This window comes from Vipera ursinii (assembly GCF_947247035.1).
Source record: "Vipera ursinii genome assembly, chromosome: 1".
In the NCBI taxonomy this organism is placed as follows: Eukaryota; Metazoa; Chordata; class Lepidosauria; order Squamata; family Viperidae; genus Vipera; species Vipera ursinii.
The window spans coordinates 289,085,006-289,112,013 of record NC_139512.1 but is presented as its reverse complement, the minus strand read 5'-3'; the positions used below and the strand labels follow the sequence as shown (position 1 = coordinate 289,112,013).

General features: G+C 42.2%; 2 protein-coding genes across 2 annotated transcripts in view; one reads left to right on the top strand and one right to left on the bottom strand.

The window, feature by feature from the left end:
- Nucleotides 1-22,918, bottom strand: part of SDCCAG8 (SHH signaling and ciliogenesis regulator SDCCAG8) — a 123,962-nt gene extending 101,044 nt beyond the window's left edge. The window contains exons 1-4 of the mRNA XM_083349909.1: nucleotides 22,067-22,918; nucleotides 10,492-10,650; nucleotides 10,328-10,413; nucleotides 2,162-2,275 (exon numbers count right to left, since the gene is read on the bottom strand). Of these exons, the coding sequence (XP_083206035.1) occupies nucleotides 2,162-2,275; nucleotides 10,328-10,413; nucleotides 10,492-10,650; nucleotides 22,067-22,220 (513 nt within the window). The 5' untranslated portion in view covers nucleotides 22,221-22,918. The remainder of the gene's footprint in view (nucleotides 1-2,161; nucleotides 2,276-10,327; nucleotides 10,414-10,491; nucleotides 10,651-22,066) is intronic.
- A 3,311-nt stretch (nucleotides 22,919-26,229) lies between these two features.
- CEP170 (centrosomal protein 170) overlaps nucleotides 26,230-27,008 on the top strand; it is an 86,024-nt gene continuing 85,245 nt past the window's right edge. The window contains exon 1 of the mRNA XM_083349945.1: nucleotides 26,230-26,295. The gene's annotated coding sequence lies outside the window, so the exon portion shown is untranslated. The remainder of the gene's footprint in view (nucleotides 26,296-27,008) is intronic.

Here is a 27,008-nt window from a genome sequence, read left to right as displayed (position 1 = left end):
CCCCTGTCCTGACCACTTTCTACAGGGGGACGATCGAAGGCATCCTGTCATACAGCATCACAGTCTGGTTTGGAAGCATCACTTTTTCAGACACAAAGGCGGTGCAGAGAGTGGTGAGGATGGCCGAAAAAATATTTGGCAGTTCCCTCCCCTCCATTCAGGACACAGCACAGAAGCGTTGCTTGAGCAGGGTCTGTAAGATTATCGGGGACACTACACATCCTCTTCACAACCTGTTTTCCTTGTTACCTTCTGTTAGGAGGCTTCGTGGTATCTGTAGCAGAACTTCCAGATTCAGGCATAGTTTCATTCCATACAGCATTAACCTTGTGAACTCTCAAGCTTCCTCCTTCCGTTATATATTCAAGATGGACAGTATTTAATATTTATTTGTTATATATATGTAGGGATGTGGGTCTATACATATGTTGTATATAGTATGGCTAGGTGTGTGTCATGTACTGTATGTGTTTCACTTTGAGAGCGGGCAACTAAATTTCATTTTTGATGTGTGCCATTGTGCCCACAGTAAAAAAATGACAGTAAAGGTTATCTTATTTTACCTTAGCTAATTTAGTGACAGATAAAACAATAAAAAGGGATTTATGGCAAGTTTTAGCATGCTTGAGATAATATGCTACTGGAATACTCCAAAGACCTTTTCCTTTAATAAAAAGATAATTTTTCACCAAAATACTACTAATATTAATAAAACATGAATTTAAAAAAAAAATTTTCCTTATTCCTTAAACCTGCATAAAATAAAAGAACTGTGTTTTTATCATTTGCTTAGCAAACTGCGTAGAGTTCTGAAATACAATAAACAAAGAGGGGGAAGTTTTATTACATACAAAATGAAAAACAATCCATTTTAACAAACTTCAAGCAAGCCTCGACTGTCATTTGTTCAGTTGCCATTTGAAGTTACGACAGTGCTGAATGAGAAGAGGAAAAAAAAAAACAATCCTCAAAGAGGCAGCCAGCATAGTGTCTACAAGGTAACATGATTATGATTTGAGTAGTTGGCAGCCACTTTGCAACTATGATAGTTACAGTGTCCTGCAGTCACATAATCGTCATTTGCGATCTTCACTACTGGCTTTTGACAGATGAAGTCAGTTCTCCCAAAGGTGCTTTTTCACGAGGCAACTGGACTTTCTTGTTTTTCTTTGAAGACATTTCACTTCTCGCTGAAGAAGCTTCTTGGATGAGAAGCAAAACGTCTTCAAAAAAACCCCCAAGAAAGTCTAGGCCTCGTGAAAAAGCACCTTTGGGACAACCATGACCTGGATGACTGAGAATCTCCATAGACAACAGTCAGTTGGGAAACCAGCAGGTCACAAATGAGAAAGGTATATGAAAACTATGCACATGTGGGCCAAAATTATACGTATAGGAAGGGGCAGATACAGATATAGAGCTATGTTAGGGAAGTATAACTAGAAAACACCGGAGAATAGAAATTAGCATCCCGCTGTCAATATACTCTTAATCTACTCAAATGGCAACTACAGGTAGTCCTCAACTTACAACAGTTCATTTAGTGACCAAAGTTACAATGGCAATGAAAAAAGTGACTTACTGTATGACTGTTTTTCACATTTACGACCATTGCAGCATCCCCACGGTCATGTGATCAAAATCCAGATGCTTGGCAACTGGTTCATATTTATGACGGTTGCAGTGTCCCGGGGTTATGTGATCCCCTTTTGTGACCTTCTGATAAGCAGTCAATGGAGAGGCCAGATTCACTTAACAACCACGTTACTAACTTGACAACTGCAACTATTCATTTAATAACTGTGGCAAGAAAGGTCATAATGGGGGAGATTCATTTAACTGTCTTGCTTAATAACAGAAATTTTGGGCTCAATTGTGGTCATAAGTTGAGAACTACCTGTAAACTGTTACTTATTGTTCAAATCCTCATGTTTTTAATATGGTAATATGATTACTTCCTACTTCAGGTACATCTAATGCTATTGACTGAAATATACTTTTCATCAATAAAAATAAAATGAAATGCTTGCTTTTCTATTACGAAACAAATTGTCTTGTTTAGAATATAACATGCATAATTGTGGGGTTAAAACTTCAAATTTTAATAGTAAATGAATAAAGCTGCCTCAAAATAACAGATCATAAGTAAGATGTACGATACCTTGCAAAACTTGACTTCAGCCTCTAAACGATTAGTATATTGAAACTGATCGTTAATGATGGGAACAAGTTCAGAAAGGGCAGGCAAACCGTGATCAGTAGCTTTGGATGTTCTCTAGAAGAAATTAAAAAATGCAACAGTCAGAATTATATGTTTCAGATAAGATTCTTTCCTAACTGTTTCGTATTACTGTAGCGTTACCCCCTCAAGAGTCCCCCAAAGCCCAGGCCCTCCTAGCCGCCCCCCCCAGTTACGCTCAGCAGCCACACTCTCAAAGCGTTGATAGAATGTCCTTTCTTTAGCAGGCGCTCACGCGATGTGAAAGGGGTAGCAGGTTCTCGTCGTTCAAGGGGTTTACAGGAACAAGCAGGCCAACCCGTAACCGCTGCAGTCAGTGTGTGACAGTGTTTATTAGCCCCCTGGCAGCTGTGGCAATAATAGTCAATAACTTGTAGCAGCTGCTTGGAAAAACAGGAAGGGGGAAGCTCTCCGCTCCAGGCAGCAACGGAAAGCCCGAGTGAAGATAGTCAGTGCTCCGCAGCAACAGCTCACCCCACGAGGGCAACTCCCCACACTGCCTACAGCTCGCACAGGTGATAATGATCAGAGTTCGGATGGCCGCTGGTCTCTGAAGCAGCAGCAAGCAGCCTCTCCTTCTCTTTTGTCGGCACTCATAGTCCCAGGTCTCCCTATACCAAATTCCCCACCACCACCTTCGTTTCTAGTTAAAACCTAAATCTAAAACCCCAGCAACCTTTCCCTCTTCTCACTCTCACTCCTCCCTTTACTCAGGATATCCTCTTGTGAAAGAAAGCAATAAAATTCCGCTTCCTCACTCTCTCCCCCCCTATTTCTGAGGAATGACTCACGTAAAACCCCAAACTCCTTTCCAGCTTCACCTGGTCTCTCCCCTCTGCAACAACAACCACCCCCACTCCCCTTTCTCCTTCCCCTTTTCTTTCTTCTGCCAGATCCACGCCCGCCACACCCAAACCAGCCACAGCTGTCCAAGCTTCCCACTTCTCTCTCCGGGAAGGCTCCCGCAAAGCCTCTCGGCCAGCCCCGCTATATTAGAATAGTATTTTAAAGTAGAATAATTTACATTAAGAAATCTATCAAATGGGTTCCCTTCAGTAATGGAATGCTAAGCACTCAGAAGGATAGGAGGCCATTTCAAAATAGACTGAGGTGTTCCTGAGGGGATGGATATAGGAAAAGAATGAAACAAAGCTTGAGGAAGCAAATCCTGAATTTCTGCTACAAATGTCTGTTAGCAGATTCATATTTTCCACTCAAAGAAAATCTCTAAAGCAGATAGAATGTAAACACTGCTGCTTTGTAATTTTTTAAAGTTTTAATTAAACGCTCACTTTTCTAACATAAAAGCTCATGGTATTTCCTGTACCTGCATACACACCGTATTTCTTTTACAATTAAGCATTACAGATAAAAATTGATTTACTTTAGTTTATTATCTGACATATATTTAATCCTAACAGAGGTAATATGCATATACAGACAATGCACAAGCATTGATACGTATGTAAGATGGAATAAGTATTTATCAGAGGACTCTTGGACTACTTCTTTTTGATGGGCTGAACTATTTGAGTTGATAACAAGCTGGGCTTTCTGCTAAACATCTTGGGACCAACTATTTAAAGACCATCTTGTCTCGACCTCCTTGAACACATCCATCCCAATTCCTAACCTCCTTATAATTTTTCTTAACTGGAATACTAGACTGCCATCAGAAAGGAATCAGGGCATAGTTATGCTGGTCTTCATGTTTTCAGATGACCTCCCTAAGATGCACATTTATTTATTTATTTATCATACTTACCCCTCATCACAATCTAGTAACCCTCAGATACATTTTAAAACAGCCATGGTATAGTTAAAAGGACACAATTAAATTAAAGCTCTTCCAACTAAAAAAAACCAACAAATTTAAATATTAAAACAGTAGTTTTTTTATTTGTAAACTGTCCAGAATCACTTAGGTGAGGTAGGTGAGGTAGAACTTTGATGAACAGTATAGTATACAGTATAGTATTACTGTATAGTAATACATACATAAACAATACATTAAATAAATTAAAAACAGTGATAAAGTAAGAGATGATGCTGTATTAAAACTAAGAAAAATATATCTTAAATAAGTCTATTCTTAACATGGGGCACCCATGTAAAATTTGTCAATTTCCTAATAATGTTATTCCTTGCACTAACTTTAGCCTTAGTATTCAGGGAGTGTTGTTCAAATGAAAACATCCTATCAAGTGTCACACTGAGATATTTCAGTACTATATTCAATTCCCTTGCCATATAATATTCAACTTGACCCTTGCATCTGAGTTTCAAAGGTGAAAAGCACACACTTGTGTCTTATATTGGACCTCAAATGATTGAAGGTATAATTTTTGTCCTAATTTTTCAAGTGCTACAGTGAGTCTTCCAGCTACCTCATCAAAATTTGATCCTTGTGTGGCCACTGCTATCTCATGTGCATAGATAAATAACCAGGTGTTGTCAGGAACTGGTTGATAATTTGTATATATATTGTACTTGGAGACAATACATTTCCTTGTGGCAGTCCATTCTTCTGTAACATCCATCTACTATTCTTAACCATTAAGCATCATGAAAAATCTCTGATTCTTTAGCAGAATGTCAATAGCCCTAGTAAGCCTACTGTCTCAAATAAGATTATTTACCTTATGTAATAATATTCTATTGGTTGACAGTATCATATGCTGCAGTTTGATCTACAAAAGCCATTCCAGTAATTAAGAAGAACCCCAAAATACCAAATCTACTTCTTCACAGGTTATTCCTAGCCATCAAGAGATTATTGTCAGAGTTCCAACTAACGAACCCAATCAAGCATGCACCATCGAGACAATCCAATCTCTTAATGCAAAAGTTTATTGAGTAAATCACTTTGGCACACATGAAGTAAAACCAGCTCTGATTAATTCATGCGCAAATCACTATAATTAAAATATTAGTGCAGGCCACATGGTCCAATCAAGTCCCAAATTATTGTTATGAGAAAGTGTCTTTGTGGGTTTGCAAATGCCTGCTAGAACGTCCTTCATTCACACGGGCTGACTTTTTGTTGTCTGGACCCTGCATTTCATTGCCCCCACTCCTCCCTAGTGTGCTGGCAAGCTGAGTAGCAATAATGGTCGCAACCTCACATGGCCACTTTGAGCTTGACAGTTATACTGGTGTCAACAGAGAACCCCAATGTACAAACAGCGGTTCCATCTTACTTAGATTCAACTTCAGTCTGCTCTGTTCCACCTCCAGCCTCCAGGCACCAGAAAGGAATATTGATAAAATACTATATTCCCTACAACTGATGACTTAAAGTTAGTTATCATTGGAATACAGATAATACCACTCTTTAACTCCTCCCCATCAATTTCATATGATCTTAAAAGAACAGGAAAGGACTACTGGATGATCCTTCTACTGTCACAGACTGAAATCACCCACTTAGAAAGAAGCAAAGCTACTACACAATGGGATCTCTGATGGTCCAATAAAATTCCATGATTGAAAGGCCATGTTTATGATCTTTCTTCATTTTAAGCAAAAGATCTACCAGTTTTTTTTAAAAAAAAAAGCACGTCCTTTGCATTTTGGATGTATACACTATAAATATAAAACTTGTAAAAAAAATCCCTGATATATAAAGGAATAATATGGATCCAGAATACTAAACATGTTTTAAAAAAAACAAAGAAATAGTGCTAATTTCAGTGTTTGCAAAAAAAACAGAACTGGGAAGAAACCTAGCTATTTTTCCTCAGAAGATCCACACTGATCAATGAAAGGAAGACATGTGACATTAAACTAGCCTGACCATTTTTGTTTTATTATTTTATTTTATTATTTCTTATTATTTTTATGTCATTTTATTTTTTTATTTTGCCATAGTAAAAACCATAACAATAAAGAATACAAAATTATAATTAAAAGATGGGAGGGGAGGGAGCAAAATGAGCAGGGGGGCAGATGGGATCTACTATTAGTCTATCAACCACCTTCAGCATGGTACTCCTCCCCTTGGGACTCATGGCTAGCTAAGTCTTCAAGGTCAAAATAGAGGGAGCCAATCTCACCCCAAGGGCAAAATGTTTCCAAGGGCTGGGACCACGGCACAGGAAGCTCTTCTCCTGGACCCTGCCAGCTGGAATTCCTTGACTGATGGGATCTGCAGCATGCCTCCCCAGCTGGCATGAGTAGGACGAGCCTATCCCATGGGATGAGGTGGTTCCTCAAGTAACCTAGACCACAGGTCTGCAACCCGCGGCTCCGGAGCCGCATGTGGCTCTTTCAGCCATCTCCTGCGGCTCCCAGTCCTCTGCCATGTGCAGTTCAAAAAAAAAAGTGGGACTAAAGTTCAACCAATCAATTCAAATATGCAGGGTAAGTGCATATCTTGCCTTGGTTCCACTCTTCAGTCAAACCCTGTTCTGCGTATGCGCGCATGTACGCGCATGTGCACACATTTTTTGCGGCTCCCAGTTTTTCCTTTTGTGAGGGAACCGGTTCCGAGTGGCTCTTTCACTGTTTCAGGTTGCTCACCCCTGACCTAGACCATATTATGTAGGGATTTATAGGTAGTAACCAATACCTTGAGTTGCACCTAGAAACAAACCTGCAGCCAGCCTAGCTTGCGAACAGAAGTGCAACAAGGACCATTCTAGTGGGCCCAAATACTACCTGTGCCATTGCACTCTGTACCAGTTGAAGTACTTGATGATGTTACCTAGTTTGGGTAATGAAGGGTCTGCAAGAAAACAACCAAACTCAGAGAGCACCAAAGACCCCTCATTTCAACCCTGAGCTACAACATTCTCCTCTATCAGTATCTTGACATGTTTTCATCACAGCTTCACCTTTAGATATTTTATTCTCTAGCAAGATACCATCCTCTATGTTAAACTAGGCTCAGAAGGCTTGATATGAGCTTCCCCTCTGGACTGAAGGAATAAAAAGGGGGAGAGGAGATAGAAGCAAGCATTTCCTGTGATGGCTGCAGTGCTATGGGATATGCTTTCCCCTGAAATTCATAGAATCCCCCACATTCCTATCATTCTGGAAGACCTGGCTCTTTAGAGGGCATTTGGAATATAGTATAAATTGTTTATTTGCTCTGAAGTGTTTTAATGACATGTTTCAAGTTTAATGATACCTAAGTCTTGTTTATAATTTATGCTTATATACATTTAAGTTGCCCAGAATGGGCAAATTATAAATTTTAGTGAATGAATGAATGAATACCCGTAACATTGTTTACAAAATATATGATATTCATAATGTTAAGATATTTTGAACCACTCACTGTTGTGGGATAAACACTGATTGGGTCCAGGAGAAGAGCCTTTTCTGCTGTGTCCTCACCCTTTTGAATATTCTCCAATCAGAGGTGAGATCCACTCTCACACTAATAGCCTCCCAGAAGAGTCTAAAACGTGTCTCTGCTGCTTGCCCTGAGGCCACAACAGGAGCCTGCCACAATAGGATGATTGTTGGGGTAGAAAAGATTCTCATTCCCAAGCTACCCATCATCTTGACTTTTAACTTTTAACCTTTCAATACAAATTTTAATTGTTTTTTAGTACTTTGTAACTTTTTATGATATTGTAAGGCACGCACAGTTGTCAAGCCCTGTGGGCTTGCCATTTCAGGGAAGGGAAAGGGAGGGGAATTCCCCTTTGCCTGAGGAATCCCTTCGCCTGACCTCCGAGCAGCTGAGGCTCCTGGCTGCATGCTGACTGCTCTCTCTCTGGCCGCCGAACAGCTGAGGTCTGGACTTCATCCCAAACCCCGAGTGTTCGCAGTGGGACCCCTCCCCGTCAACTCCAGGACTGGATAGCCCACATTAGGGGGGCTTGGGGGGACGTGAAGAGGGCCTTAGTACGAGTGGAGGAGGCCGCAAAGGTGCAGGCAGACATGAAAAGGACGGCCCAAAAAACCTTTTTGGGTGGGGGACATAGTATATTTATCAACCAAGTACTTGTGCTTGAGGGTGCCATGCAAAAAACTGGGACCAAAATACCTAGGGCCATTCCGGATCACAAAAATCATCCACCCAGTAGCCGTTCGGCTACAGCTACCCCGGTTCCTGGGGAAGATACATCCGGTCTTCCATTCCAGCCTGCTGAAATCGGTAGAGGGGACCCCCTTGAGGCCTGTAACAAAAGCCCCAGAGCCCGTTACGGGGGACCATTATGAGGTGCAGGAGATACTGGACGCCCGGCTCCGGCAAAGCTAGTTGCAGTACCTGGTGCGGTGGAAGGGATACCCTATCACAGAGGCCTCATGGGTGGGGGTAGCAGACGTTCAGGCTCCTCGACTGGTGAGGAGATTCCACCGACAGCATCCCAGGAAGCCGGGAAAGGGGGGGTTACCTTAACTATCTGCCACAGCGGGTGAGTAATCATATCTGTCTCCTTATTTTCCAGGTGAAGCCCTGGTAGAGGGGCCGCCTGTCAAGCCCTGTGGGCTTGCCATTTCAGGGAAGGGAAAGGAATTCCCCTTTGCCTGAGGAATCCCTCTGCCTGACCTCCAAGCAGCTGAGGTTCTCGTCTGCATGCTGACTGCTCTCTCTCTCTAGCCACTGAACAGCTGAGGCTCCTGGCTGCATGCTGGACTGCTGGAGACAACGCTGGAGGGGGGAGGTGGAGGCCAGCTATGCCGGTTTTAGGGACAGATGCCGGATGCTGGCTGGTTGGATGGGGGTGGAGCTAAGGGGATTGCCTGTATATAAGGCACTGGGAGCAAGTCACTCCCAGTGCTGACATTATTTGCTGTTATTCAATTGCTGTCAATAAACACTGGTCAGAACATTCCTGCCTAGCCAGCTACCTTGTTGACCATCATTTATCATTTGTAGAACCAGGGTTGGTAAGGACTCTGACAACAGTATTATTGAGACGGGTGGCATAGAAATTTAATGAAAAAATAAAATTGATTTATGATGAACAATCTTGTATATCCTTTTGAACTCACTTTCTCTCCGGAATCTTAAGTAGGCTTGAGACTCCTTTAAATTTTATATTAAAATTCTACTTTTTCAAGGCACCTTTTAATGCTTTTTCCTTCTGTTTAATAACTTATAACTGGGGAGTATTTTTAATTAGCTTCCACTAAACAATATAAATTGATAGTGCTCAATAAATAACATCTTAACATGGCAAAACCCTTCATCAGTTTAAAGAGTTGAAGCAAACTTTGTAGTATTTACCCTTGCATCTCCATACATTTAGCAGAAAAAGACATTGAACAATAACAGGGAATATTTACTACAAAGAAAGCACATAAATGTTTCATATGCTTTCACGTCCAGTTATGGTTCTGATCAGACTGGATTTGCAGGTTTCCAGAAGAAAACTGCACTATTCCATCTCTCAGAAGTAAAATGATTTGACATGTGAATTGTCAGAAGTGATCAATGGATTCAATGATTAATTTTTCAAAAAGTTTTGCAACTTTTACTAAAGGGCATGATTCAGAGAAAAAATGCACATGTGCAAAATAGCAAAAGGATTAGCACTTAGACTTATATACTACTCCATAGTGCTTTACAATACTCTCTGGACAGTTTATAAATGTCAGCTTATTGCCCCCAACCATCTGGCTCCTCCTTTACTGACCTCAGAAGGATGGAAGGCTGAGTCAATCTTGAGCCCCATCAATGTCAAACTCCAGGCTGTGGGCAGAGTTAGCCTGCAATACTGCATTCTAATCACGGCACCACTATGGCTCAAAATCAGTATGTGGTGTATACAAAAACACTTGCAGGAAATTCAGAATCACATCTCCACTGTTAAAATCAACTAAAAGGACCATAACATGCTTGCATTTGCCACACAAGCAAATAAATTCAGAACCTTTCTCTTCAATTTCATCCTTATGGTATGCCTTGCCATATCGTGCACATTTCACTAGATATATAATGCTGAACTAACAATAGGTAACTTAAAATAAATACAAAAGTTTATATACAGGCTAGCCTACTAATGCCTTGTTAAATAACTACATAACTCATCAAATGAGACAACATAAATACTACTTATATATTGTTCTGTAAATAGACATGTAATTATTTGGTCATGTAACAAGAGATAAAAAGAGGGTAATACTTACTGTGGGTGACATTCCTCTCTTCTTTGAGGATGCTATTTCACTCCCCCTTTCTTCTTGTTGACGTAATAATGCTTTAAGCTGATTAACTATAACACAATAGTAAAACGTATTTTACCTAAGATAACTCTAGTTTGGGGAAAAAAATTAAATGGAAAATTTCAAACCTGCATGGCTGTACTGTAGCTCCTGCCAAGCTTTATCTTCACTGACTTCATGGCCTGAGTTAGGAAATAACTGATGCAATGTAGCTGCACTTTCGCCTGTGGCAGGATCTTTTTCACGGAAGACATACTTCAATTGATCAAGGCTTTTACTAGCACGATCTAAAAATAATAATTTTTGAAAGTTCATCGTGATTAAAAGGTTCTTTGCAACTTGGTAAGAAATACACATAAGATTTATTATCAACAGTTTTATATCTATAGAAACTGAATAAGGAGAAATTAAAAAAAATAATTTAGTTTGCTTAACTATTTTTTTTTGGGGTGGTGGTGGTCCTTGGTGCTTTCTGAATTTGCTTGTTTTCTTGCAGGCATTTCATTACCCAAACTAGGTAACATCATCAGTGCTAGTAAGGGGTGCTATTTGCTGTCACTTTATATACTGTACTAATGGCTTGCCTGTTGGTGAGGGTGGTCTTAGAGCAGACATGTCAAACACAAGGCCCGGGGGCCGGATCCAGCCCGCGAAGTGGTTTCATGTGGCCCGCGAAGCCATCCTGGAAACAGTGAGGGAACGGCCCCCACTGCCTTGGCCCTGGCCCAGAGACCCTCCTTCTGCCAGAGACCCTCAGATCTGTCCCACTCCTGCCCAGGTCCCCATAGGCACCCTTGATGCCAACGATGTAGAGCTGGCCACGCCCACCCAGTAGGCCATACGCACTCTAGCCACACCCACCCAGTAGGCCACGCCCACCCAGGCCACACCCACCCGGCCCCTTGAGGGCAACCGCAATGCTGATGCGGCCCTCAATGAAATTGAGTTTGACACCCCTGTCTTAGAGATTCTTTGATTGGGCTGTTTACTATTGGCTTCTTTGGCAGTTTCTTGATTGGGGTATTGTTTAATAGCACTGATGGTGTTAATCTAGTTTGGGTAATGAAACATCTGCAAGAAAACAAGCAAGGACACAGAGCTACAAACGTCAACCCTAAGCTACAAATATTCTCCTTTATAAACTAAGGTTCACTGAATACAGTAGTCCTCGACTTACAACAATTCATTTAGTGAGCTTCAAAGTTACAACTGCACTGGAAAAAGTGACTTAGGACCGTTTTTCACAGTTACGACTTTTGCAGCGTTCCCAGGATCGTGTGATCAAAATTCAGATGCTTGGCAACTGGTTTATATTTATGACTGTTGCTGTGTCCCAAGGTCACGTGAATACCTTTTGTGACCTTTTGACAAGCAATCTCACTGGAAAAGCCAGATTCACTTAACAACCGGGTTACTAATTTATCAACTGTATTGATTCATTTAACAACTGTAGCAAGGAAGGTTGTAAAATGGAGCGAAACTCACTTAACAAATGTCTTACTTAACAGAAATTTTGGGCTCAAACATGGTTGTAAGTCGAGGACTATCTGTATATTTCAACTGAACATATTAAAACATAAATTAGAAATTACAAACCACAAGCATTGCATTTGCAAAACAAAGCCATCACCAAAAATAACACATTATGGCTTAGCATTGTATTTGAGCCCAGCCATTATCATTGCCAGATTATTAATTTCTAAATAGTATAAGGCACATTAAACTTAATCAATAGAGCAAGACAAACTTGAGAGAATTGGGAGGCCCAGCCTTCCCTGCTAGCAGAACTGATGTTTCTTTAATTTAAAAATTCCCCAATGTAGCAGATACAAACCTAGCAGAATCTTGAGGAGAGAGGGAGGGAGGGAGGGGGAGAGAGAGAGAGGGACCGACAGAGGGGGAGGGAAGGTGGGAGGGACACAGACCCCATATTATTGAGGTAGATCTTTTGGAAAGCTACATGAGTGAAAAGTGCATTTCAAATATATGTGCACTAAAGCAAAGTACAAATCACTGAGGTGAACAGAACAGAACAAAATACTAGTTCAATCCCCCGCCTGACCAAAATGTATTTAATTCAAGTACTCTTCATCTGTTACAGGGAAAAGAGAGCTACAAATCATTATATACTTTTTATAGTAAGCATTCCCCTGGATGCTCCAATAGCAGACTTTTCCCTCTCAACTACTGCTTGGATCTATTTGGCACATAATATTGACAACAGTAACTGAAATCCTGATAATTCATAGGAGCAAAGAAAGAATAATTTAATTTAATTTAATAATTTGATTTCTATACCGCCCTTCTCCCGAAGGACTCAGGGCGGTGAACAGGGCAATACACAATAAAAATCAAATACAAAAATTAAAAAACCATTAAAAAACCATTAAACATCATGCCCATAAAATCAATACATATTAAGTTAAAAACTAATTTTAAAAACCCAACCCCATCCCGTCAGACCAGGCCAGCTTGTTCGAAAAAGAATGTTTTAAGATCGCGCCGGAAGGAGCGAAGGTCGGGGGCCGTCCGGAGCTCAACCGGTAAGCGGTTCCAGAGGTCTGGCGCGCCCACAGAGAACGCTCTCCCCCTGGGGGTCACCAATCGGCATTCTTTGATCGGCGGCACCCTGAGGAGGCCCTCTCTGTGGGAGCGCACTGGACAGAGGGAAGTTGACGCCGGTCGCAGGTGTTGCCATAGGTAATCCGGACCCATGCCATGAAGGGCTTTGTACGTCATAACTAACACCTTGAACCTCACCCGGAGAGCAACCGGTAGCCAATGCAGCTCGCGGAGCAGAGGTGTAACATGGGAGTATCGGGAAACTCCCAAGACGACTCGCGCGGCTGCATTCTGCACCAGCTGGAGTCTCCGGGTGGACCTCAAGGGCAGCCCCATGTAGAGAGCATTACAGTAGTCTAGACGAGAGGTCACGAGCGCATGAGTGACTGTGCGCAAGGCATCCCGGTCTAGATAGGGCCGCAACTGGCGAACCTGGGCAAAGGCCCCCCTAGTCACAGCTCCAATATGCTCTTCCAAAGAGAGCTGTGAGTCTAGAAGGACCCCCAAGTTGCGGGCCCTATCTACGGAGGGTAATAGCTCACCCCCCATGGCCAATGATGGAATAATCGGAATTTCCCGGGATGCCGGCACGAACAGCCACTCAGTCTTGTCAGGGTTGAGTCGAAGCCTGTTCCTCCCCATCCAGACCCGGACCGCCTCCAGGCAACGGGACATCACGTCGAGGGCATCACTGGGGTGGTTTGGGGTCGAAATAAAAAGCTGGGTATCATCAGCATATTGGTGATACCCAACTCCAAAACCACGAATGATCTCACCCAGCGGCTTCATATAGATGTTGAACAGGAGAGGCGAGAGAACCGATCCCTGAGGAACTCCACAAATGAGAAGTCTCAGGGTCGATCTCTGCCCCCCTGCTAACACTGACTGCGAACGTCCCAGGAGGTAAGAGGAGAACCACTGGAGAACTGTGCCTCCCACTCCTAACCCCCTGAGACGTCGCAGCAGGATACCATGGTCGATGGTATCAAAAGCCGCTGAGAGGTCTAAAAGGACTAGGACAGAGGAACAACCCGTCCCGAGCCTGCCAGAGATCATTCACCAGCGCGACCAATGCCGTCTCCGTGCTGTACCCGGGCCTGAAACCCGATTGGTACGGGTCTAGGTAGTCAGCTTCCTCCAAGAACAAAGGGAGCTGATGCGCCACCACGCTCTCAACAACCTTCGCCAAAAAGCGAAGGTTGGAGACCGGACGATAGTTGTTTAAAATTGCTGGGTCCAAGGCAGGCTTTTTGAGGAGGGGTCTCACCACCGCCTCCTTCAAGGCGGCGGGAAAACTACCCTGACTCAAAGAAGCAGTAATCACTGCCTGGAGCCAGCAAGGACAAGGGTAGTAATATATATAATATATATATAATGAGCAGATCAGAGCCATCTATGCCAGTGTGACCTAGAAATCTATAAGAATTATTATTATTATTATTGTTCTTCTTCTTATTACTATATATTCCATTATATATTCAAGATGGACAGTATTTAATATTTTATTGTTATGTATATGTAGAGGTGTGGGTCTATACATAGGTTGTTATAGTATGTTTCAGGTGTGTGTCATGTATGTGTTTCATTTTGAGAGCGGGCAACTAAATTTCATTTTTGATGTGTGCCATTGTGCCCATAGTAAAAAATGTCAATAAAGATTATCTTATCTTATCTTATCCTATCTTATCTTATCTCAGGGGTGTCAAACTCAATTTCATTGAGGGCCGCATCATCATTGCGGTTGCCCTCAGGGGGTCAGGTGGGTATGGCCTGGGTGGGCGTGGCCTACTGGGTGGGCATGGCTAGAGTGCGTATGGCCTACTGGGTGGGCATGGCCAGCTCTACATTGTTCGCATCAAGGGTGCCTATGGGGGCCTGGGCAGGAGTGGGACAGATCTGAGGGTCTCTGGCAGAAGGAGGATCTCTGGGCCAGGGCCAAGGCAGTGGGGTCTGTTCCCTCACTGTTTCCAGGATGGCTTCGCGGGCCGCATAAAACCACTTCACGGGCCGGATCTGGCCCCCAGGCCTTGTGTTTGACATGTCTGTCTTATCTTATCTTATCTTATCTTATCAAGATCAATGTCTTCCAACAACATTGCCTCTGGATTCTTTGGTCTCATATCACAACCATGTTACAAATGAGGAAATTCTACAAAGAAGTAATTCCTGAAGACTCTCTGAGATAGTGACAGAACAAACGAACTTTGCTGGAAATGCATTCCACATGGGGAGCAATGTCCAGTAAAATCAAGTGGATGCCACTAGATGGTCAGAGAAAAAGAGGAAAGCCAAAGAAAACATGGCACCAAACATTCAGGAAAATCTGAAAAATATCAACCTTAAATGGAAGAATCCAGAGATTGTAGCTGTGGACCGAAAATTGTGGAGTATGCTTGTAGCCCAATGAATGAGCTGATAATTAATGAACTCTTTTTCTACCCTTTTCCCACATTTTTATGCCTTCATGTTGCAAATAAGTATTTAATAAATGATAGGATTTATAAATATGTTTATGTTATTTAATATTCAAACTACTAAAACCTTATTTTGCATCACACTAAGGTGTGCATATGGCTTTGTGTGGAGGATTGTTTGTTTCCAATATCAGGGTTATTTTCAGCTGTAATATTTTAATTAAGGTAGTCTTTAATTTACTATCATAACTGAGCCTGGCAAACATGATCTTAAGTTGTAAAGTAGTCATCACTTGACCATATTTGATTTTATGACCTTGTTTAAGGTGGTCATTAAGCAAACAAAATGGTTGTTAAGCAAACACATTGTTCGCAAGAGGTGTTTTTTCTGGAAACCAGAAATAAAGGTTGGTTTCTAGAAAAAACAACATAAAACACAAGCACAATAAAATGTAGACCAGTTGCCGAGTGCCCAAAATGCAGTCACATGACCATGAAGGGAGAGCAGATGTTGCAACATTGGAACTGGGGCATAAGTAGCTTTTGGGGATCCATCGTAACTTCAGTCACTAAGCAGCTGGTCGTAAATTGAGGACTAACTATAGATTATAAGATCAATGTTAAGAATTAATATCCATTTGACTTCACTGGACAACTTGCCTAACTTGCACACACAAATTTAGAAAATATGTGGTCCTTGAAGGCATTGACTCAACAGGACACAACCCTTTGATTCTTGGAGCAACTGAAGGTTACTTCATTTATTTCACAAAGGAGAATTAGAGCCCTGGTGTCAATACAATTAATTTCTAAGTATTCATTTTTTAAAAAGTAAATACCTTTGTATAAGAATAGAGGGATGTAAAGACCACTTTCACCTAGCTTATATATTACTTTATGGTCTTAAAAAAAGAAAAATAGGACGTATACTGATATACAGTAGAAGAGAACATATAAAGTTGCACCATCTCCAGTAGAAGAGTATATGTAAAGTTGCACCTATTGAATGCCAGGTCAATCTGCAATAAGGCTTCCCTTGTCAGTGATTTAATCACTGATGCGTGGACCAACCTGGCATTTTTACCAAAAACCTGGCTGGATCTGGACTTGGGGTACTTTTTCAGAGATATGCCCAATGGGGCTTCAGGTGTGGAACCAGCCCAGATTTTGGACAAAGGTGAGGTTGTGGTAATTGTCATCTGGGAATCCCTTATGGCTTTCAGTGGTGTTATATTACAGGTCACCAGATGTGAGACCCTGTTTATTAAGTTGGGCTCTAGGGTTCAGCTGGGACTGCTGCTGTTAAATTAACTTCCTCTTGCATAGCAACCTCCCTATCAGAGTTTCTTGACTCCATTTCTGTGCTAGTAGGAGAAGTCCTCCAGACTTATGGTTCTGCAGGACTTGGTGGAGCAATGGGCTAATGCCTCCTTAAGTAACACCAGCTGCCTGCAATTAGTGCAGGTTCGCATCCCACCAGGCTCAAGGTTGACTCAGCCTTCCATCCTTCCGAGGTAGGTAAAATGAGGACCCAGATTGTTGGGGGCAATTATGCTGACTTTGTAATAATGCCGCTGGGGGGGTGTGAAAGCCCTAATAAGCAGGCATATACATAGAATGAAGGCTATTGCTAAGCACATTGATTTGTGCTTTAAATTGTAAGCCGCCCTGAGTCTTCGGAGAAGGGCGGGATATAAATGGGATTAAAAAAAAATCTGGCCTTTCTAGGAATGGGTTCTGAGATGGCTTGGGAGTTCATGGCCACCCTGACGCCCATGGCTCTATCTCAGTCTGACATAGGACAGTGATTACACTCCAGATCTGGTGTTCCTAATGTGATCTGAAATTGAGAGAGCTCTTGATGTCTCCCTTATCATACCCTGGTTTCTATGGGATTCTCTAGTGCCATTTTCCACTTCTGGAAGACTGGACCCATTAGATCATGGGTGTCAAACCCGTGACATCACGTGATGTGTTGCGACGTATTGCGACTTTCCCCCCATTGCTGGCAATGGGGAGGGCATGGTTTTGGTGTGACACATCCGGCCTGTGGGCCAGCATTAGATGGTCTGCCTGTGGCAACTGATGGACCCTGATACATTTCAGAAGGAGCTGGAGGTTCTTTCTGTTATTCTGAGGCACAGTTCATTCAAAGTTTTATTTGTCACTTGGTAAAATGGGCAGCTGAGATGTTGCATCAAATAGTACCTACATGAACCCTCCCCTCTCTGGGATCCTACTATTCCTCATGATTTAGAGGAGCTGAGGGAGATGAAACAAAAAGAGAGATATCTAGAACATTATTGGTGCTTAATTGAGGATAAATTCAATAAAAACACTAAATTAAGAGCCTACTTGTGATGGCAAGGGCAGCGAAATAGTAAAGCAGCAGTACTTTTTCACCCTTATTGCATTTCACTTATTAGCACCTCACAACTCTGTTTCAGGTGATGAGTCCTCTTAGGAAAGAGGGCCCTGGCAACCTTTTGCAAAGATGTGTGGAGGAATTTGCTCAGCTTCTGTCAGACAAAATCACTTGGATTCACTTGCAGTTAAGACACTGCCTTGGTTGCAAGTCTCAAGGAGAGAACCAGGGTGGAGTCTTGCGCAGGTATTTGTGAGTGGTTTGAACCTTGAGGAAGTGGACAGGTCCTTAAGAGAGTGAGTTCAGCCATCTGCTCTTTAGATCCATACGTCTTCTGGCTTGTGAAAGCATTGCAGGGGGGGGGGAGAAAGAGGGGTTATTATGTTAGTATGTTCTAGCAGTGGTTAATTCTTCTTTGAATAATGGGGTTGTTCCTTTACCTTTTAAAGAGGACTTCCTCAAGAAACCATTGTTGGACACTACTATATTGGACAATTTTCATCCAGTATCCCTTTTTGGTGGACAGGGTGGTACTGCTCAATCTTCATGGTCCTCCTATACTCACAATTTCTTTTTAAGGAGAAGATGGCAGATGTGACTAGGAGGGTCTCTGCACAGCTTCAGACTGTGCATCTGTTGCACTATTTGCTGCTTTAATTATATATTTTGTAATTACTATTTTTATATATTTTTATGTTTTTTATATTTGTTTTTATATATTTGTTGTTTTAATTTATTTTTGTATACTACTCAAGAGTCCATTTTGTGAGATGGGTGTCCATATGAGATCCTTAATGAAGTATTATTTGTTTAAGCTGAATACATAATATTTTCCTGTTTGGAAAGGGATTCAGGTCTTAAAAATCTTATGAAAAAATGTTACATGGTCAAAGATATAGGAATATACCTCACTCTCTATAGGAAGAGATATTTAGTTGTAATTTTAGTTGTAATTTTAAGTCAAGCTACAACTCTGAATCGTATGAATATCTACGTATTAGAGCAGTACCACACTGATTAGGTTTTCATTAAAACGGGTTTAATATTTATCCAAGACATAATTATGGTTAAGTTCTGTATGTTGTACAACATAAAGCACAGGTGTCAAACTCACCACATCACATGATATATTGCGATGTCACGACTTTTTGCATTGCTGGAGCTGGGGTGGGTGCGGCTTCCACATGATGCAACCAGCCCGTGGGCCGGCGGTTTGACACCCCGGACATAAAGTATATGTGTGTAAGCAAGAAGCAGTATATGTCAGATGCCATTTGAATTTCCAATAACTATGCTAGACCTAATAGTGGCCCCAACAACAAATACGATGTTAGAATCCACAGTCGATTACAAAATATTGAGTTATATATGGAGAAATATCAAAAGAACAGAAATTCTCCATCATATAAAAGCTGATTGCTAAGCTGAAGTGATAAGCCAAAATTTACATACTTTGGGCAGGTGACGTGAATAAGAGTAGAAAAAATAATTATGCTTGTCATAAATAAGCACAAACAAGGGATAAGATGGATGGATCAAGAGATTATTCAAATGTCTTTGGTAGAGCTACAGTTTGTTAAAGCAGGGCCTTTCAACCGGTGGTACACGTACCACCTGTGGTACATTAGCACGTGGCAGGTGGTACGCAGCCCTGCCCAGCCAAGTGTAGTGGGGGAGGGAATGAGCCAGAACAGGCAAGACTTACTGTGAGAGAGTCCTCCAGAGCTGCAAAGTGGCTGGGGCAAGGCAAAGGCCCCCGGCTCACTTCCGGCTCACCCCCGGATGAGAAAGGAGGAGGGGGGCCGAGACAGGAAAGGCTATAAAAAGAGGCAGTTTGGGTGGGACAGGGAGAGAGAAAAAAAGAAGCAGCCTTGGGAGGAGGCAGTGAACTCTAGCTGCACCTAAGGGAAAGGAGGAGGGTGGAGGGAGAGGACGGGAGATCAAGCAGGCCGGCCATGAGCTGATCTACAACTGCTGTGGCAGCCATCTGTGCTGGCAGCAGCAAAGAGGAAAGAAATGCAGCGGGGGAGGGGTCACCCTTCATGAGGAATGAAGAAAGGCAGCAATGAAGAAAGGCAGGTGAAGCACAGAAGAGGGAGGGAGGGAGGGAGATGGAGAGTGGAAGGATTCTTATGTGCTTTTGTGACTTTGAAGTTCTGGTATTTGTCCAATGTGGGCTTTGTGTTCTTAAGGAGTATTTGGCAATTTCTATTTGGCTGATGGCTCTGTTAGCTTCTATTGCTCTGCTATTGTTAGCTGTAAGTTTTGCTGCAAGGGATTTTGAAGTATTTTTCTCCTGAATGGATTTTGCCTGCAGCATTTCTTTACTTATGAATGGAGCCATTTGGGGAGGCTTCCTTAGCCAGCAGCCAGTACCTATTTACATTTTTTTTCTTCCTTAAGTGCCGCTGCACTCCTTAACTTTCCTTTCTAACCAGTAGCTAATTCTTAAAGGGGAATGCACCTTTTTTAAAACTAGTTCCCTCAATGTCTTGTCTTTTCTGTCTCTGGAGGCTTTTCCTTGTTGAATATATGGAAGAGGGAAAATATGGTGTGGGGGGTGTCAAATTCTTCCTTCAGGAGATGGGAATGAGAAAGAGGGAGGGAGGGAAGTCCCACCTTAGCACTTGGCCACCAGCAGCCCTGCCATTGACTTTGCTTGTCAAAAGGTTGCAAAAGGGGATCATATGACCCTAGGACACTATGACCATCATAAATATGAATCAGTTGCCAAGCATCCAAATATAAATCACATGTCCCTAGGCATGCTGCAATGGTTATAAGTGTGAACAATGGTCATAAGTCATTTCAGTGCAATTGCAACTTTGAACAGGTTTTTTTTTTGGTCAAGTTTTTGACACCTTGCTAGCTAGTACTCAAATATTGCCATATCCTAAAAGTGGTACAATCGGTGAAAAGGTTGAAAACCCCTGTGTTAAACACATACTGTATCAAGATGTAAGCGTATATCTTTATAGTTATCAAGAGCTGCATCTAACACATTAGCCCCTAGTTAATTATACCACCTACATTTATCTGGTTTGAGCTTTAATACACTTGTCCTAATCTCTTCAATTACTACCCTCAATATTTCCACTGATTTAACTTATGTCTGATGAAAAAAAATAAAGCTACTAAGACTAATTTCATTGTGGAAAAAATAATTTAGCCTTTTTATACAGATGGCACACCTTGAAGCTAGCTATTGCTTTCTGAAAGTCTCCAAGCTGACCAAAACTATTAAATGACCTACCAAAACACTGCCCCCCAAATTAGTGACTTATGTTCACACATCACATTAAACCATCACATGGCTTGCTTAGTTATTGGCTGCTGGTTGGAAGCAATTGAGCTTAGCATTACATGCAATTCCTGCTATTTTGACCTCCTGGTCAACCGTGGTATAATTCAATGAATTAATGAAACCAGTCAGTCATCCTAAGACAACTAATCTAAAAATACGTCAAATCATTCTGTCAAACCAGCAAGCCATGTTGTCCTTGCCCTTCTCCTGAACAGATCCTTTATCAGGCTGACCAGTGCGGGTTTTCAAATTAGACCAGGGGTAGGCAACCTCGGCTCTTTTATGACTCATGGACTTCAACTCCCAGAATTCCTGAGTCAGCATAGCTGACTCAGGAATTCTGGGAGTTGAAGTCCATGAGTCATAAAAGAGCCGAGGTTGCCTACCCCTGAATTAGACTAAGAATGATCCCCCCACTCCCCCCCCCAAAAAAAATTCAAATTCATTTCAGAGCGTCTGTCATTGAGCACATCCATCTGCCAAGAGTTTTACACTTCACCCAGTCGGGCAAAATCAAGGGATGGGGAAGACCTCCTCTTGCTTTTGAAGCCGTCGTCTCCGGAAAAAAAACCAACACTATTTTCCAATAAAGCCTACGCTCTCTCCCCACGACCTATTTTTATTTTATTTTAATTCCATTTATATCCCGCCCTTCTCCGAAGACTCAGGGCGGCTTACAAGCTTAGCAGTAGCCTTCATTCTATGTATACGCCTGCTTGTTAGGGCTTTCACACACACACACACACACACACACACATACCCCAAGCGGCATTATTACAAAGTCAGCTTAATTGCCCCCAACAATCTGGGTCCTCATTTTACCTACCTCGGAAGGATGGAAGGCTGAGTCAACCTTGAGCCTGGTGGGACTCGAACCTGCACTAATTGCAGGCAGCTGGTGTTACTTAAAGGAGGCATTAGCCCACTGCTCCACCAAGGCTCTTGACCTAGCTATGAAGCGGCTCCGGAAAAAAACCCAGTACAAAGCTAATAAGGTTGAGAAGCCCAAATTCAAAAAGCCGTCGAAAACTGCCCTCCCGTCTTCTCTTCGTCCTCACCGCGTAAGCCTCGGTGATAGCGCTCCAGGGACTGCGCCAAGTCCGATTCTCCTGTGGGATTCAGTGAATCCGGAGACTCGCTCCAACCGGACCCCGCCGGGCTGCACGCCGCAACTCTGCCGGCTATACCGGCCGGTTCTGGGACTCCCTCCATTGGGACGCGTGAGAAGTAACCCCCTGCTAGGCTTTCTTCGGGAGCTGTCGGGCTCTGTAGTTCCACGCCGGTCCTTTCGCCGTGCGCGAAACAGCCGCGGCGACTAAGAAGCAACTACAACCCCCAGGGACCGCGTCGGGAAGTTCCGCTGAAGCTCGCGGCTCGTTGCTTAGACAACCATAGAAACGGCGCTTCGCCGAATCCCGCTTTGAAGACCGCTTTATGCCCGCAGATAATCAAGTGACGTCCGTCGCGGGGCACGCGCTGCCTCGAACGTACGAGACAAGAAGGCTTCCTCTCGCGCCCGACATGCGACACGCCGTAACGCTCCTTCTACGTCGAGGGAAGTCTTTTGCCGCGCTGCTTTCTGGGAATTGTTGTTTTGTGCGAGGACAATGTAAATACGGTGGGTTCGTTGGTTTCTGCGAAGGGGCCCGGGCTATTATAAACAACACGCGATTTTATTCTTTGGGAGCGGGGTGTGTGTGAAGGCAAGATGATAAAATTTTGTTTCCTTTAAAGCGGGCGCGTTCTTTTCATTCTTATCCCGGACAAAGAGGAGAGGAACAAAGCATTTTCATAAGAGAAACCATATTTGTCCTTTTCATATTCCGCAAGGAAAACGCCCCCCCCCAAAAAAAGGAAGATTATATCCTTAAGTCTTTCGAAACCTTAACTAGTTCGTGCCATCAATAGAAAACCCAGGAATAAATAACTTCCAAATTCCACCTTCCTTCAGTCCGGAAAACGACACTCGTGCAGCATATGAATCGGCTTCTTCACGTTCTGGACGCGCCTGCGCATTGGCCTCGTCCTGAGGCAAATCCATTCTTTCTCTTCCCCCCCCCCCCCCGCTCCGCTTGTATATATTACTCCCTGGGACGGCGCCTGCGCAGTAGCTTCCCCATGTTCCGCGCCGTTAGCCGCTTTATGGTAGGAATAACGTTAAAGCGGTTGCTACAGGCGGGACGACGTAGGCTGGCGGAGGGTCAGCGATCGCCCTTGATTTTCCCCTCCGCCCCGCGCGCCCTTGCTGTGGGAGAAGATGGTGGATCAGTGAGCTGGCGCTTCAGGCTTCCTGAAGGGGAGTGAGTAAGTGATGCTGCGGGATCCTTTGCCCGGGGGCGGGGGGGGGGAAGGGTGTTTTTGCCCGGCAGCGAGCGAGCAAGCAAGCAACATATCCGAGGCGTCGTCTTGTTTCTTCGCGGTCCTTTCCTTTCCTTGGCTCGGCAGCGATTTCCATCCTTTGGGCGGATCCACACGTCGTGCCGATGCTCCCAATTCATACGAATCGACCGTAACGCTCTTCTCCTGGCGTACTTTTTATTAGTAGCGACAACATTAGTACTGTCGTTGATTATCATTTTTCCCGGCGCTGGTTGCCCCTGCTTCGTTCCCCACCACCACCACCACCACCACCCTTGGTGGCTTGCCCGGGCTTCTGCTATTTCCTGGCCGCGGAAGGCTGTCCCTTTGGGAGTCAATCGAGGCTGCTGCTGCTGCTGCTGCATGAATATGAGGGGGGATGGTCCAGATTGGATACAGATGGAGCTACTCCACCATCCGCTTCCTCTTTTGCCTCTCCTCCCTCCTTCGTGTGTGTTAGCCAGTCTTCCTCCGGGCGCTCTCTCGAGGGGAGGGGAGGCTTCCCCGCCCTCGGGCTCCTGGCTTCAGCCCCCCCCGCCACGCTCCGGCAGCCCCCTCTGGAAAGACGCGGCTAGATGGGTGGAGGGGAAGGGGCGGCCGCTGCTTTGCTTGGGCGTTTTGTTCTGGGTCGGGTCGTCGTCTTCCCCCTTTCCCCCCCCCCTTTGCAAACTGTACCGTTGCTCCTTTGTTCGTTTAATTCCGATTAGTTTTGCGAGCTGTCGGGTTTCTCTTTTTAACGCGTAAATGGAAGGGCGTGTGCATGATTTCTTTTGGGGTGGGGTGGGGAAAGATACTGCTTTCGCCTTGCTTTGTAGGTTGAATGTAAGCAGCCCTACCTCAAAAAGATGCATAGCTTTACACCTTAAAAGAGATCCCTGTGGGAGATTTTCCACCCCCACCCCCACCCCCCGCTCCTGGATAACATCTGCGCCTGCATTATTCTTATATTTTTTTTCCCCGCGTATAAAAGATTCCGGAAGGAAATGTTTATGGGTTCTTTGAAATGATTACAAAATAGCTTTTGTCAAAGGCATCTTTTCAAATCGTTTAGGATGAATGCGCATGTAATGTAATATAGCTAGAGCAGATTTCTGGAAAACGAAGTCTGCCGGTTGTTAAAATCAATGGAAACAATCTTTAGCACAGTATATTACGAAAGAGATAGTTGCCCTCCAAAGGAAACAAATGATAGCTCTACAGATGAGTCTTTTGTGATCTCATCCACGAATTGTTTGGAACGGATGCTAGATAACGGGGGAAGGGCAGAATTTCTGTTCATAGCTGTACTCTTATATAGGTACCTTTTTTATATTTGTATTCCAGCTAATCTGGTATCCAGCATTGGACAAAATCCTATGCATCCTAATTAGAAACTGCTTTAAAATGAGCTGGGGTGGTTGAGAGCGTGGTATTAGTGGGTAAGAAAGCTGAAAGATTTGTTAAGTGTCTGAAGTAGGGTAATTTTAAATAGGCGCTGCCAACACCACTTTCTGTCTCTACTACATTATGCTGCTTCACATTTTAAACAAGATGTGTCTTCCTATATTGACTGCTATTTTCAGCAGCAAGGGATCTTTTTCAGAATGTGATAAATTTACAGTTATCACACACCCTTGAAATCTTGTGTGAAAACACCATGGTATCCTTTCAATTAAGTTTACTGACTGGATTTACTTGTCATACATAAGTTTGCAAAGTTTCAGAACATTCTGCTAAGCAACATGCAAATCACATTATGGCTTGGTATAATATGAAGTTAGGCTGTGTTTTGCTCTCCCCTTAGTTCATTGATTTTATACTATAATCCTTCTGTAAATATTTGGATGAGTTACTCATAATTATTTAAAACAAATGATAATTACTCTTTAGGAAAATTTCCTATTTTCAACTTAATCTTTTTTTAAAAAAAACCAACCTATTTCTTGGATGGTTAATAAAAGTTAATGCTGAATAATATTTGATGCTCAGAGGTTTAAGATGCTACATACAATGTGTGCAAGTTCAAAATTGTCAAACATTTTAAAACTATGGTTAAAGGTTAATGGTTTGTTGAATTTAGAGTTTTTCACTCAGTGAGCACAGTTACTTCTTCACCTGTACTGTACTGTACCGTATACTTAAAGAATTTTGTGATAGTCATAATATAGTATCTAGTAAACATTTTGACAGTAATGATTTATAGATTTAGTTATTCACTAATGTGTAAGTACAAAGCCTATATACATTGGTGATTTATTACCAGTGATAGCCAGATGATACTATCTAATAATGAAATTTTCACTGAATTATCTAGTTGTCTAGCAGTTGTAAAAATCACACAAACTATATGCTGCTGAATTAGGTTCACAGATCTTAAAGGAGTCATGAAAAGTAGAAGCAGATGTGATAGTCTGCTCTTAATATACAGGATAAATAGATTAAATTAGATCAGTTTCTTTTAATTTTTCCATTTTATAATTACTCTTGGGGAAGAATGCATACTTTAAAATTCCTAAAAGAGAAAGGTGATAATTTATTATTAATACAGTTTTTCTGTAAACAGATACTTAATTTGTAACCTTCAGCCAGTGAAATCCAATTGCCTGTTGTACTGAAAAATTATAAGGATGTAACAAATGCTTAAAATTTGAACTGAAATCAACATGTTTGAGGAAGCTTCTTTCACACTTGGAATGATTCCGTTTCAAAATATTTCTCACATGACTAAACGTCATATTAGCCTAGACACAGGAATCAGTGTCTTTTGCACTTACTATGCTTTCAGTGGTGATAAGCTAAATCATATATTTTGAAGATGGAAAGCACTGTATATAACGTATTTGTATATTTATCTAGCATGGAAGCAAGTTCCCAAGAAAGAAGTAAAGTTTTTGAGTAACCTTTCATGGAGTTGAGCTGAAACAAAAGTCCAAAACTTTCCAGAAAAAATGTATGTGAGTTAAATAGTAGTTTAAAAGTTTCATCTTTAGATCATAAAATAGTGGTATTTGATTTTGATGTTATTACTATAAGAGCAATAAAAATATTGCTGTTATTCTATATTGTTATATATAGATACCCATTATGCTGTTTCCCTTTCAAAATAGGTTTTGTTAAGAGAAAGAATAATAAAGAGAAAAATGAAAAAAAAAACGGTAACACTTAGCTTCTTCATCCATTTTTGCAACTTTAATAAATATTTTTCGATACAGATTTCATCTACTTGCTCTGATTTTTAGCTATGTATAATTTGCCTCACAGTAGAACTTTGGACTTTGATAATTTAACTTTTTAAGAACCATACTCCTTGTTGCATTTAAATTAATGTTTATTCCAGATTATTGGATTGTCATCTCTTAATACAACATAATATTCATATAAAAATATACAAACATTCGTATCCCAACCAACACACTTCTAATATCACTCCAAACATTCCTTATAAGTTAACTTAAAAAGCCAGAGGACAATGTCTACTCTCTCAGCAGTGAATTGTTAGCTGAGAATTCCATTTGTTATCATATATGCTTTACTTTTGCCATATATTACTTTTCCGCATTCAACAACCCACCTTCTTAATGCAAAATATTCCATAATTCAAGCCTATTCATTGAACAATGATTGATTCCCCCCAAATCAATCTATTTTTCATTTACCTGCTCT